Source organism: Galeopterus variegatus, unplaced genomic scaffold (genome assembly GCF_000696425.1).
Source record: "Galeopterus variegatus unplaced genomic scaffold, G_variegatus-3.0.2 Scaffold98, whole genome shotgun sequence".
NCBI classification, from domain to species: domain Eukaryota; kingdom Metazoa; phylum Chordata; class Mammalia; order Dermoptera; family Cynocephalidae; genus Galeopterus; species Galeopterus variegatus.
The window spans coordinates 415,306-428,897 of NW_007726209.1; the positions used below are offsets into that span (position 1 = coordinate 415,306).

A 13,592-nucleotide genomic window follows, 5' to 3' on the forward strand; every position below is an offset into this window, starting at 1 on the left:
TTAAATATTTCAGGCCAATAAACTTGTACAACACTAAGCAGTACCTATGCATAAGTATTTCCTCAAAGACTCGTAGGATACAGAAGGATCAAATAGCTAAGAAAACCAGAGAACTGCAAGTAGGTTTCCAAAAGCTTTGCTTATAAATTTGACACCTAGAAAAATCTTTCCACCACTGGAAAAAAGAATTATCTAATTTCTAGATAGATTAAAAGAAGACTAATTAAAGTGTGCCTAAGAGAGCTACTCACCTCACTCTGCAGACAACATGAAGCACCCCCATAAAAGCAATGCACATGGCCAGGCATAATCTTCCCTGGAATGATTCACTATTCTATAAATTATATGTGAGTTTTTGATTTTCCAAGATATAATTGCTGAGAATCTGGTTCTGAATTTTCTGACAGAGTTTGTCTTTAACAACAAAAATTCTTTGGTGTTAATTCTTCATTCAAAAATGCTAAAACTAGTCTTACCTCAAGTCTTCGGCTACTGTACTTCATATCAGAGGTAGAAGACTCTGCAACAAGAAAATAATAATAATTGGATATTCTTTTTTTTTTTTTTTTCCTTTTTGTCTTTTTTCGTGTCCGGCAACGGATCGCAACCCTCAGTGTCGCGCCCGTACCGGACCGGGACCGGCAACGGGATCGCAACCCTCGGTGTTGCTCCCACACCTCGCTCAGCCAGTGAGCAGGAACCGGTCTGTACATGGGATCCGAACCCTCGGCAGGAGCGCCACCACGCTTCCCAAGCGGCGCACTGTAGCAGTGCGCCACCGGGCCGGCCCGGATATTCTTAATAGTAGAGTAAACAGTCTTAAACTAGGGATTGGGGATGTAGTAATCTAGATGCTGAGATTTGAGAAGCTGTACAAATTAAGAGTTTTTCCCTGTGTAATCTATATGGAGGTGGGTATGGAATGATTATACAAAACTTCAGGCTACTGAAGGGTTGTTGTTTTATATTTATATCTATATTCTGACAGGAAACTGGAGATCTCTGGATCAGAGAACAGACCATTTATTACTCACAGAGCATCATAACACCGGAACCCCATATCGCAATCCCTCTCATGCGACATAAGGAGACACAGACACTTACCCACAATGTGCTGGGGTGGCACCACAGGAGGGAATCTTGAAATTACAAGACTCTGGTGGTATACAGGGTGACTGGAACTCTGGTCCACCCAGAGTGGACCATTCATTTACAATGAAATGCGGAAAATATTTCAGGAGAAAGGTGCCCCTAGGTTTTATTATCCTACAATGTAAGCAAACAGCTCCTGGGGAAACAAGCCTCTAAATCTCTCTGGAGTAATACACTATCTCTAACTTCCATGTCTGCCATTCAATCATCTTTTAATCTAGTTTCCTAGTGTTTTTTTTCTTAGAAAGATTGGACTGTGCAGAAATGTGAAAATATTCATGCATAATTGTCTCCCAACAGTTGTTTGAATTAGAAAGGTCATCAATTCTGAAAGGAGGGTATGGGGAAGAGAGGGATGGGGCTTATGAATTAGTGTAATATCTACAAGTCATTCTCTTCTTACTGAAAAGTCAGAATGGTTCCCCAAATCCTACCCGCCAACACAGATTAAGGCTGAAGCCAAAAGCTCCAATGTCTCCAGGGTCAACGCAGGTTACATAAATGGATGAAGTGGGACAGGTAGGGACAGTGGACAGGTAGGGACAGTGGTGAGTTGAGACCATGTGTCCCAACTAAAGGGGCATCATTACCCAGCTCTAATTGATGTCCAATCCAGAGGGATAATCAAGCAGTGCTAGATCTTCCAATTGTCAAGAGAAGTCAGAGAACTGCAGATTTTATGTGAAAACTCCCTCCTCCTCTCTTGTTTATTAATGCTGTGAGGGCCAAACAAAATATGTATGTAGGTCCATTTCAGTCACAGGCTGTCATTTTGAAATTTCACTTAGAAACAGACTTCTCTAAGATGTAACACAGGTAGGAAAACCAATCTCAGGTGAAAATAGTCACCTGAGAAGAGGATCTCAACAGGAGGGGACACAGGCATTCCTCTTAGCCACAGCAGGCTAAGGCATCCCTCCCCCCCCCCAATTCTTTACCCATTTATTCAACAAATATTTATTGAGTAGCCAACATTGCCCAGAAGATGGCAATGTATAGTTGTGAACAAGACAAAATCTTTGTTCTCATAGGAGTCTCATTATAGAGGTTGAGATCTTCTGTTGAAAAGATATTAGAAGTTAATCCAGAAATACAACTGAATATAATTTATGATTGGATGCATATGGATAACCTCCTGAGTTAAAAAAAAAAAAAAAAAAAAAAAAAAAAAAAACATCTTTCAGGTATTATTATAAATATTTGAATAAATGGTAGCCAGTGTTGGTCAGGAATGACAAGCGTAGTGAGGCACACTGAAAGATTTCTGGTGGGAATATAGAGGTAAGATCCTTCCAGCAGGTAATTTGGCAATATGTGTCAAAAGTCTTTTAAAATGCGTAGAGAGTTCCAGTTAAATTTGGTGATTGAATATACAAAGTTTTCTCCATTTTCTCCACAATTTTCACTAAAATGACACTATAAGGAATTTTAAAACAAGTAAATAATGACAAAAAAAAGAAAAACCCAGATGATAAAACAGCAGATGAGCAATATGAACAAAATTCTGGACAGTGAAAACTGCATGGATGAATGACAACTGATTTAGTTGTCAGCTTTCTCTGTTCTGCTCAATGCCTGCAGGGAGAGGACTCAGCAAGAACTAAGAACCCCAGAAAGGAGCAGGAGTTGAAGATACCAATTCTGAAGGCGGGGACACAGGTGAGGCTGGAACAAGAGAGTTGTTCGTAAGTCTGTATGAGGAGCAGGTTCCAGATCTCCTGTCTTGCCCCACTAGTCAGGAGCTGCTCTTCTCCTTTCCTGGCAGATGCTGAAAGTTTACTCTCTGGATGGCTTAAAACAAAGATTTTAAGGAGCTAGGTATAGCTGGAAGCAGAAATGGGATACTGGATTCAGTAAAAGTCTGTGCACTGAAACATGGAGCCCATTCAGTGCCAGGAACATTGGCCTCCAGCCTCATAACCTATGGGCAGGAGCTTGGATTATCCCTCTCTAGGGAAAACTAGCTGAGAAAAAAGGACAGGTATGTGCACTGTCACTTGGGAATCCTTCAACCAATTGTCCAGGTCTCTGCCCTTTCAACTCCTCTGAGGCTCACGCAACGAGCCCACTCAAACTACACAGCCCTTTTTAGTGCCCCTCTCTTATATACAAATAGATAGCCAAAGATCAACTATGTGAGAAAGTCCTCTAACATGAAAATACACAGAACAAAAACTGAAAGAAAGAAAATAGCTCAGAGAAATTAGAGACAAAAAACTATCATTAATATGCACTCTTTCTCAGGAAGCTACTGGAAAATGTGCCCCACTAAATGAGGGAGTAAGCCATGTGTCCAGTACACAGGGGCTCCACACAGCAGGGAGGCAAAGGAATTTCCAGAATGATGGTGAAGGGGATCCCAGATAAGCAGCTGGGCAGTAGGTCCAATGAGCAGGCAGTGCAGAGTGAAACAGGAGGGCAGAAGTTTCCAGGAGCAATGTCTTAAAAAACAAAAGGAACCAACGGATTACCTGATGTGTAATTGTCTGTACTGAGATGTGTTTTAGAGGCCGGTTAGACAGGGTGGGGTTGAGTTACTGGCAGATATGCAGAAAGTAAACAAATGATGAAATGAAGCAGTTATTAATGCCATGATAAATGCAAAGTCTAAAAAGAAAAAAAACAGCTGGCTGCTTAGCTCAGTTGGTTAGAACCCAGCCTTGTAACACCGAGGTCATGGGTTCGAATCCCCATACCAGCCAGCCCCTAAAAAAGGAGGGGGGAGCTGAAAAGAAATGTAATTGGCACACTATGGGGCTCAGCTGTGAGTATCTTCCCTTGTCATAATAATGGAGAGATTGGATATTGTTTCTTTTTAAACACAAGATTGGGGATTGCTTGCATGTGAGGAGAGTAATGTAAAAGTGTTAAATCCTAATAGATAAAGTCTAAATTGAATAATCAAGAAATATTATAAATATGATTATTTAGAAATATGGGAGTACACTCTAGAAGAAATGGCCTCAAAGTGCTATTTGTACTTCTTATTTTATTTTATTTTATTTTTATTTATTTATTTATTTATTTATTTTTTGTGACCGGTAAGGGGATTGCAACCCTTGGCTTGGCGTCACTTGCACCGCGCTCGGCCAGTGAGCGCACCGGCCATCCCTATATAGGATCCGAACCTGCGGCCTCAGCGCTCCCAGCACCGCACTCTCCTGAGTGAGCCATAGGGTCGGCCCATGTACTTCTTATTTTAAATTTTTGCTCCTCTGTCTTTTCTGAATTTTTCTTAATGTATATGGATTGTCTAATTTTTTTAAAAAATTGCTTTTAAACAAATAAAAAGAAAAGCAAATAACCACTTGTTAGGGGAAGCCAAGTTGACATTTTCAGACAAGATTATAGCACCTGTGGAGTAGCTGCATCACAAACTACTGACCTAGTTCAGTTTATTCTTGCCTGGGTGTGCTACTTGTTACATCTTCAAGATTCTCTGTGGTTTGGCTACAAGAGGAGGATGTTTCCAGGATCTCCAATTCAGTCTCTTTATCCATCCTCCACTCCAGGTTGTACCTGCACCAACAGCTCCTCCTTCTAAACACATCTTCACTACAAGACTATTGTTTTTTGTTTTTTGTTTTTTTGTCCTTTTTGAGACCGGCCACACCGCGCTCAGCCAGTGAGCGCTGTGAGCACACCAGTCATCCCTATATAGGATCCGAACCTGCGGCGGGAGTGCTGGGGCACTCCCAGCGCTGCACTCTCTTGAGTGTGCCACGGGCTCGGCCCTCAAGACTATTGCTGCTTATTCTTTTTTTCTCTCATAATTAAGTGGGACTCAGACGAAAGGTATGATTTCTGAACGTAGAAGGTTTGGTGCTTAGGCACATTGGCTTCAAAGACAGGTGGTTCATGTTTGAACCCAGCCTCTGTAACTCACTAGCTACTTGACCTGAACACACACTTAACTTCCTTAGGCCTCAGTTTCCTCATTTCTTTTTTTTTTTTGTCTTTTTTTTTTTTTCGTGTCCGGCAACGGATCACAACCTTCAGTGTCGCTCCCGTACCGGACTGGGACCGGCAACGAGATCGCAACCCTCCGTGTTGCGGCCGCACCTCACTCAGCCAGTGAGTGGTAACCGGTCTGTATGTGGGATCCGAACCCTCAGCGGGAGCACCCCCACACTTCCCAAGCGGCGCACTGTAGCAGTGCGCCACCGGGCCGGCCAGTTTCCTCATTTCTAAAGCAGGGATACTAATATTATCAAGTGGATATGTGTGCCTTGCAATAGTAGGCACTCAATAAATGGTTATTATTGTTGTTATTATTAATTCAGTATGTATTTTTAATAGTTATGTGCCAGGTATGATGCTAGATGCTTGGAGGTACAATGATTCTTGCCTTTATAATCTGATGACACTGGCATGTAAACAAATAGTGACCATTTAGCATGATGCGTGTTATGTTGTAGGTAAGGTTGGGATCCTATGGGATTCCAATGGGAGTGGCAACTCATCCAGTCTTGGGGAGGTTCAGAAAGACTTCCCAGAAGAAATGGTATCTACAATGAGACCTGAAGCATGGTATAATGTTCCTGCAGAAAGAACAGTATGTGCAAATATTTACATATTTGTTTAGGGAATGGAAGGCATTTAGTAGTGCTAATGTTTGTCATACTGCTGAGGAAGAGTGGCAAGATATGAGGCCAAAGAAGGGCTTCTGAGAGTTGGGAGCTCCCTTTTGCAGATTTCAAGGAACAAGACCCTGGGTTCCCTTCACAGTCCAGACTTGATGTCAGCCCCTTTACATACAGCCTATCAAAACACTGCTTCAACATCATGCCAAGTGAAATAAGCCAGACAAAAGGACAAATGTTGTATGATTCCACTTATGTGAGGGACCTAGAATAGTCAAATTTATATTGAGACAGAAAACAGAATTACCAGAAAATAGATTACCAGAGGCTTCAGGGGAAAAGGGAAAAGAGAGTTATGTGTAATGAGCAAAGAGTGTCAGTTCTGCAAGATGAAAAGGTTCTGGGGATGAATAGTGGTGACGGTGGCACGACAATGTAATTGAACTGCTTAGAATGGTTAAAATGGCAAATTTTATGTGATGTACATTTTACAATGAATTTTTTTTTAAATTTTAAAGCTCTGCTATTTAATTTCACTTAATCTGTACACTTCTCTCAAAATTCTATAATATTTATTCTGGGTTTTTTTTTCTCAGTTTGGTAAGATGCCTCACGGTTCCTCTGGTGTACAGTCTCCCTCATTGCAATAAGCCAATAAATGCAACTTGTTGGATTATAGGTTTGTTCCTGGTGGTTTAGGCTGATTGGTTTAGGACAGTGGTAAGCAAACACCAAAGACAGTATTGCCCCCAGGAGAAATGCTGCCATCAGTGCTGCTATCTGGTAAATAAGTCTTGGGCTCAATATAGCTGGAAGTTGGCTCTTAGAATCCCACACTAACTTAAGGATCCAGGAATGAGGCTAAAGCGGACTCAAGTCTGTAACGATCTTGGTACCTAGCAGAAGCAAACTCACATCCTTCCTGGAAAGCACCCTCAGTGTAGGCCCCAAGATTCCCAGATAAACATCAACTGAATATGAGCTCACAATAAAGATCTTCAAACACTCAAGAAAAAAACAGTAGTACAAGGAACAGAGTAGTAGAAACCAGGAACAACAGATTTGGAATGCTAGGGATTTCATATACTACAACTATCAAATACAGTGTATAAAATAACAATGTCTTAAATGTTTAAATAAATAAAAGATAGAATCATAAAAACAACCAGGTGAAGAATTTGGATCCCCATACCAGTCAGCTGCCAAAAAAAAAAAGTCATCAAAACAAGACATTCTTAATAATGAACAGAGGATATTTGAAAAAGAAACAAATGGAACTTTTAGAAATTAAATATAATTGTTGAACTAAAAATTAAAATTAAAAAAAAAGCACAGATGAATGGATCAGAATGATATACCACTGCTATCTCAATGAGACAGCACTGCACGTACACCAGAATGGCTAAACTTAAAAAGACTGGCAACACCAAATGTTTGTGAGGATGTGAAGCAACTGGAATGTTATACATTGTTCATAAAGATGTCAGATGGCACAAAGACTTTGGAAAAGGTTCTGGATGTTTCTTAAAAACTAAACAAACATATGACCTGGCAATTTTACTCTTAGGAATTTACCCAAGAGAAAGGTCTTTACAAAAAGACTTGTACAGGAATGATCATTGCAGCTTTACTTATAATAGTCAAAAGGTGGAAGCAGCTCTGATGTCCAACAATAGAAGACTAGATAAACAAACTGTGGGGTATGCATACAATGAAATACTATTTGTCAGTCAAAAAGAATAAGCTATTGATATATGCGACAATATGGATGAATCTCAAAAACATAAAGGGAAGTGAAAAAAGGCTTGCATAAAAAAATATATGCTGTGCACTTCCATTTATATGAAATTCTAGAATAGGCAAAACTAATCTATGGTGGAAAAAACTCAGAACAGTAGTTGCCTTGAGGGGGCAGGTTAGTACTAACTGGGAAGGGGCTTGAGGAAACTTTCTGGGGCTGAATTTAATGTTCTATAGCTTGACAAGGGTTTGGGTTTCACAGGAATATGCATTTGTAAAAACTTAGGAAATACACACTTGTACATTTTTTTAAAAAGAAAAAACTGCAAACATATATTGAACTGTAGTTAGTGATAAGAATGCTAAAAATTGGGGGAAATGTGTACTGATATTTGCAATTTACTTTGAAATGCAACAAAAATTAAGATGGGTCAATGGATGGATAGAAGGCTAGATAGATGAACAGATATATGATAAAGCAAATATACTAAAATGTTAAAAGTGGACTAGGTGGTGGGTCTACAAGTGTTCACTGTAAAATTCTTTCAACTTTGCTGTGTATTTGGAAAATCTTATTATAAAATATTGCGGAAAACAATGGATGGGTTTAACAGAATATTAGATAATGCCAAAGATGGTTAGTGAACTGGAAGATTTACAAAAATAAAATTACTCAGAATGAAGCCCAGAGAGAAAAGGAAATGGGAAATCTGAAATACAGGTTAAAAGATATGGAAAAGAGAAAAAGAAGTGCTAATATATAATCTAAGGTAAGGGTTCTTAACCAAGGCTGCACATTATTCAGGAAAGATAAAACTGTAAGATACAATTTATAATTCTGTACCTATTTAAAAAGCATATTGAAAAAGGCTGCTTAAACTTGCATTTCAGATCGCCCTCTGAATTCCCCCATGTCATTCATAATTCTTCCAAGGCACTTGCCCCTCTGACTCTGCTCTGGCTATACTGGCCTTCTTGTTCCTGAAACATTCTTCCTTAGAATATACACATGACTCATTCCCTCATTGCCACAGAGACCATATGGCCCACATAGCCTAAAATATGTATTATTTGGCCCTGGACACATAATGTTTATTGTGGTCCTGCTATCTAACTTGTGTCCACCCCATTGCAGTTCAAATCCCCTTTCTTCCCCAAAATATACACATGGTTCATTCTCTCTTCTTTTTCAGGTGTTTGCTCAGGTTTCCTTCTCAATGATGCTATCCCTCACTCACTCTATTTAAAATCTCTATTTAAAACTGCCTGCTCTGGTCTACATGTCTGTCCCCCCCCCCCAAATTCATATGTTGAAATCCTAACGCCCAAGGTGATTATATTAAGAGGTGGGCCTTGCAGAGCTGATTAGGCCATGAGGGAGGACCTCGTGAATGGGATTACTGCCCTTGTAAAAGAGGTCCAAGAGAGACCCTCACCCCTTCCACCAAGTGAGGATACAGTGAGAATTTACTATCTATGAATCAGGAAACAGGCCTTCACTAGACATCAGATTTGCTGGTACCTTGATCTTGGACTACCCAGCCTCTAGAACTGTGAGAAATAAATTTCTGTTGTTTAGAAGCCACCCAGTCTATGGTATTTTGTGCAGCAGCCTAAGACACTGCCCCATTTTTCTTCCCCGTTTGTTTTTTCTCCAAAGCATCTCCATCTGATATAGCACACATTTTACTTGTTTTTCAGTTTATTGTCTGTCCCTCATGCTTCCCACACCCCATAGGAATGTAAATTCCTCAAGGCAGGAGTCATTGTTCATCTTGTTAATTGCTGTATCTCCAGCATTTGGAACAGTGTCTGGCACAATAAATAAATATTTGTTGACTGAAAGAATGAAGGAATCATTGTGGAATTAAATGTTCAACTTACCTTCAGATTTTCTTTGCTGCCCGTTTAGAAAATGAGAAGCATCTTCTCTGATTACAGACTTGGAAATGTTTGGTTCTAAACAAGGTCTTGGCAACAAAAAGCCCAGGTTCAGGTCGCAGAGCTCCTTAGAATTTTCCTCTTTCTTGAGAAGTAAAGGCTGCACGGTCAGTGTCTTTGTCTTGAGGTCCATCATCTCAATTTCATTTGGAGGAGAAGCAGAATGTGCTTGTGCCCATTCTTGATGCACTGAGGTTATCTGACTAAAAGGAGTAGAAATGGTTTGATTTAAAACTCATGCACCGTGTCTTCTGTATCTCCAGTTCTCAGTCCAGCCCAACAGCACTTGTTTAGAGAACTATTTCCAAATGGTGCTGCTGAATGGAATGGCTGTACCCTAAGAGGACAAGACCTCTCTACCCTCCAGCTCTCTCACCACCTCCTCTGCCCTCTGCACCCAGGACCATCACCTGATTGAATTAAGTTTCAGCCCACTGCACTATTCCCAACCCCCATTTCCTTGAGCAGAGAAATCAAACAAAAGGCAGGCACAGAGATGTGCCCTTTTATCCCCAAGGGCATTGACTAGCCCAGAGCTTCTCAAACTGTCTTGATGAAGGGCCAGTTTTTAAATTTCCTAATCCATTGTGGACTGATACTTTCGTTGAATTAAGTTTCAGCCCACTGCACTATTCCCAACCCCCATTTCCTTGAGCAGAGAAATCAGACAAAAGGCAGGCACAGAGATGTGCCCTTTTATCCCCAAGGGCATTGACTAGCCCAGAGCTTCTCAAACTGTCTTGAAGAAGGGCCAGTTTTTAAATTTCCTAATCCATTGTGGACTGATACTTTCGTAAAATACAATAAAAGTGAATTACTATAAAAGTGAAAGGAAAATAAAAAACATGCAGAAAACAAGCCCAATTTTTGTATTGTCTGATCAATGAACATAAAATGACTTTGTCAAATTGCTATAGAACTTTTTCAGTGGTTACTCTCCAGTTCTGTACTAATCTCATCGTAGACTGATGATAGGATTACAGAATCACATTTTGAGCAGCACTGCTCTAAGAGCAGGGTAGTGAACTACAGCCCGTGGGCCAAATCCGGCCATAGCCTGCAATTGGATCACAACCACACTCATCTGTTTCCATGTTGCCTATGGCTGCATTCAAGCAACAATGGCAGAGAGGAATCATTGCAATGGAGACCATATGGCCCACAAAGCCTGAAATATTTATTATCTGGCCCTTGCCACATAATATTTATTGTCACCCCTGCTTTAGAGCATTGTTTTGGGTTGAGTTACTAAAAATACAGGTTGCCACACAAGTACCATTATTTCATACTTAAGTTTCAACCTAATACTTCAAAGAATATTCCTTACTTTTTTTCTTTTAAATCTTCTTGGTTCATTTCTTGGGGATGACTGACATATCTTGGAAAAGTCACAATAATCTCAACACCTATAGAAACACATGACAGTAGTAGAAGGAAGAAGAAAGTAATGAATTCCAGTGGTAAGCAAGAGAAGTGTTTTATTTCTGGCTATTTGATTAATGTGTTCTCAGTGATTACAGAATGGACATTAACGAGGGACTGAGATCCAGCCATCTTTGTATCTTTCCTTGTCAGCATATGGTAGGTCCTAAATAAACGCTTGCTTAAAGAGCAAAAAAAATTTTCAAATGTAAAATAAAGTTTTGTAATGACCAATGTTGATGCTTGGATAGAGAAAACCAGCCCTCCTTCTATAAAGTGTAAATGATGACATCTACCTCACAGACTTGTCATGAGGAATAAGAAATTTATGTAGCCTCAAAGCAACTTGCTTGTATTTATAGTTTTAGCCATCTCCTTCCTGATTCCATGGAATGATCCCCAGTATAACTCTTAAAACAGAAAGTTCCAATTTATAGAATCAATGCTTCCTTAAAATATAACATGTTAAGCAAATTTACATAAAAAACTAGTGTGAACCACTCTGAAATTCTCTGTACTTTAAGGGTTATTTATTCATTCATTTTTCTCCATTCAACAAAGTTTTATTAGGTATATGCCAAACCCAGTACTTTGTGCTGAAGGTATAGAAATAAACAAGATGCAACCGTGGCCCTAGTAGAGAAGATAAATAAGAAAGCAAAGAGTGGAGCGAGAAGAGCATGTGATAGAAGTGTGGAATGATGGTGTGGGAGCACAGAGGAGTGTCCTTCCAGGAGGATGCAATGCTTGTCCCGGTATTCATTCCTAGTCATGTATTTGTCAGAGCCATTTACTCAGTCTGCATATGCCTAGAGGAGCAATGGTCTTATATGCTCCACTAACTGAAAGTTAGGGACAAAGTATACCACGGAGGTTAAGGGTAGGGTGTGAATCAGACAGATCTGAGTCTACATCCCTCCTCTGCCACTTCCTGGGTGATCTTGTGAAAGTTACTTAATAGCTATCACCATTATGATTACCTCAATTAGTAGATTTTTATAATTTTTAAGGGACTTTGGATATTTTGTTAAATACATAGGAACTACCATTTTGAAAGCATTTTTACTGCTCAATTTTTATACCTGTGCCATTTAATAAGACTAGTACATTTAAAACACAGTAAAAATTTCCAAAAGGAAAAATTTTGTTTACAATCGGGCAAATGATAATAGCGTTTACTATCTTTGTCATCCTGTATCATATCTTGGGGTACCATGCAAATGTATCTAGCTTTGGTTTTCATGATGTTTGTCAAATAAGACAACCTGATTGCATGTTTTCTATTATTATACAATAGCAAGGAACACTTCTGTAAAAATGAAGTTTCCTTGGAATGGTCAATTGCTTTTCAACTTTTCAAAGATTTTATCACCACACTATGTAGCGCAAAATGAGAAGCTTGGAATTATAGAGCTGCGAGAAACTTAGAGGTCGTCTGATCCAAGCCCTTCATTTCAGAGATGAAGAAATGGATAGCCATGAGTTTCTGAGACATGCTCAAGATCATTCTTCTACTGGAAAAGAAGATGGATGTTTTTCATAATGTTTTTGTTTTGGTTTGTTTTGTTTTTTTATAACTAGTAATATTAATTGACAGCAGGCTTTGTGTTAGGTAGTGTGTTTGGTACTTTATATACATTACCTCATTTAACAATCTCAATAACACTAAGGGAACTTTTTAACCCCTTTTTAATTAGGCTTAGATAACATAAATCATAACGTTTTTGTAGTCATCCTTGAGTGTAAAACCTAGCTGATATGTTAGAGTGAGAAAAACATACAGCCTACATTCCTAATAACTAAACTGTCATTGAAAAGGATGTTCTGGTACAAAGGCTGTATGCATTTAGTACTTTGCAGTGGAAGCTAGAAAACTCAACAGAGAGTATTCACATGAACACGTAGTTAAGAACGACTGTACTTTTAAATTATCGAGTACTAATAAACTCAGAATGTTTTCAAACAAATTTAATGTGCTCAAGAGCCCATTAATTGGCTGATTTCTTTTTCAAACCAAGGAACAAAGACATAATAAGCAAGGATAAGAAATAGCTGCCTTTTTAGAAATCATTAAGAGCTAGTGGCTGCCATCCTAATTGTTGGTCCTAAATGGGAAAAAAGATTACAGCATGTACTGACTCTGAAATCATTTAGAAACATATAAATTTTCTCTTTGTTCTATCTCTGGAATACTGTGAGAGGCCAAGGGAGCTGTGGATAAGGGCTCTGAACTCACTCAGGAGGCCAGGAAAGACAATGCATCCTCACAGATAAAAATAAAACACTTGCTGCTGGCTGAGAGCTTTTCTTCACATAAGGAGGTATAAATTAACCCCACCAGAAAATATTACCATAGAGAGAAATTGAAAGGCAACATTTCGACATAGCCAGAAACATTTTCTTCACAGAAGAGGTGAAAATGACATTCATAAAAAGTTGGAAAATGATCATTAATTTGTTATTCGTGTTAAAGCCGTTATTATTAAAATGGAAACTTAAAATCTGGCCCAGCCTAACTCATTCAATGAAGAAAAATTATTTTCTTCAGAAAAGTCTTACTTTCTTGTGTGTTCTTGTTCTGTTTAAATTGATGGGCATACCTATCTAGATTGTGGTCATTGAGGTTTAAAATATTTTGATACTCTCTCTACATTTTTGATAATTTCCTACATTGTGAATCTCAACATAGACTTTTTTTTTTTTCCTTTTTGTCTTTTTTACTGACCGGTAACGGGATCGCAACCCTCGGTGTTG

The 13,592-nt window shown here is 39.1% G+C and overlaps 1 protein-coding gene across 1 annotated transcript in view; it reads right to left on the reverse strand.

Moving 5' to 3' along the window:
* Nucleotides 1-13,592, reverse strand: part of MAP3K19 (mitogen-activated protein kinase kinase kinase 19) — a 45,375-nt gene that overhangs the window by 13,486 nt on the left and 18,297 nt on the right. Inside the window, exons 5-7 of the mRNA XM_008583611.1 lie at nucleotides 10,744-10,822; nucleotides 9,360-9,619; nucleotides 477-520 (exon numbers count right to left, since the gene is read on the reverse strand). Of these exons, the coding sequence (XP_008581833.1) occupies nucleotides 477-520; nucleotides 9,360-9,619; nucleotides 10,744-10,822 (383 nt within the window). The remainder of the gene's footprint in view (nucleotides 1-476; nucleotides 521-9,359; nucleotides 9,620-10,743; nucleotides 10,823-13,592) is intronic.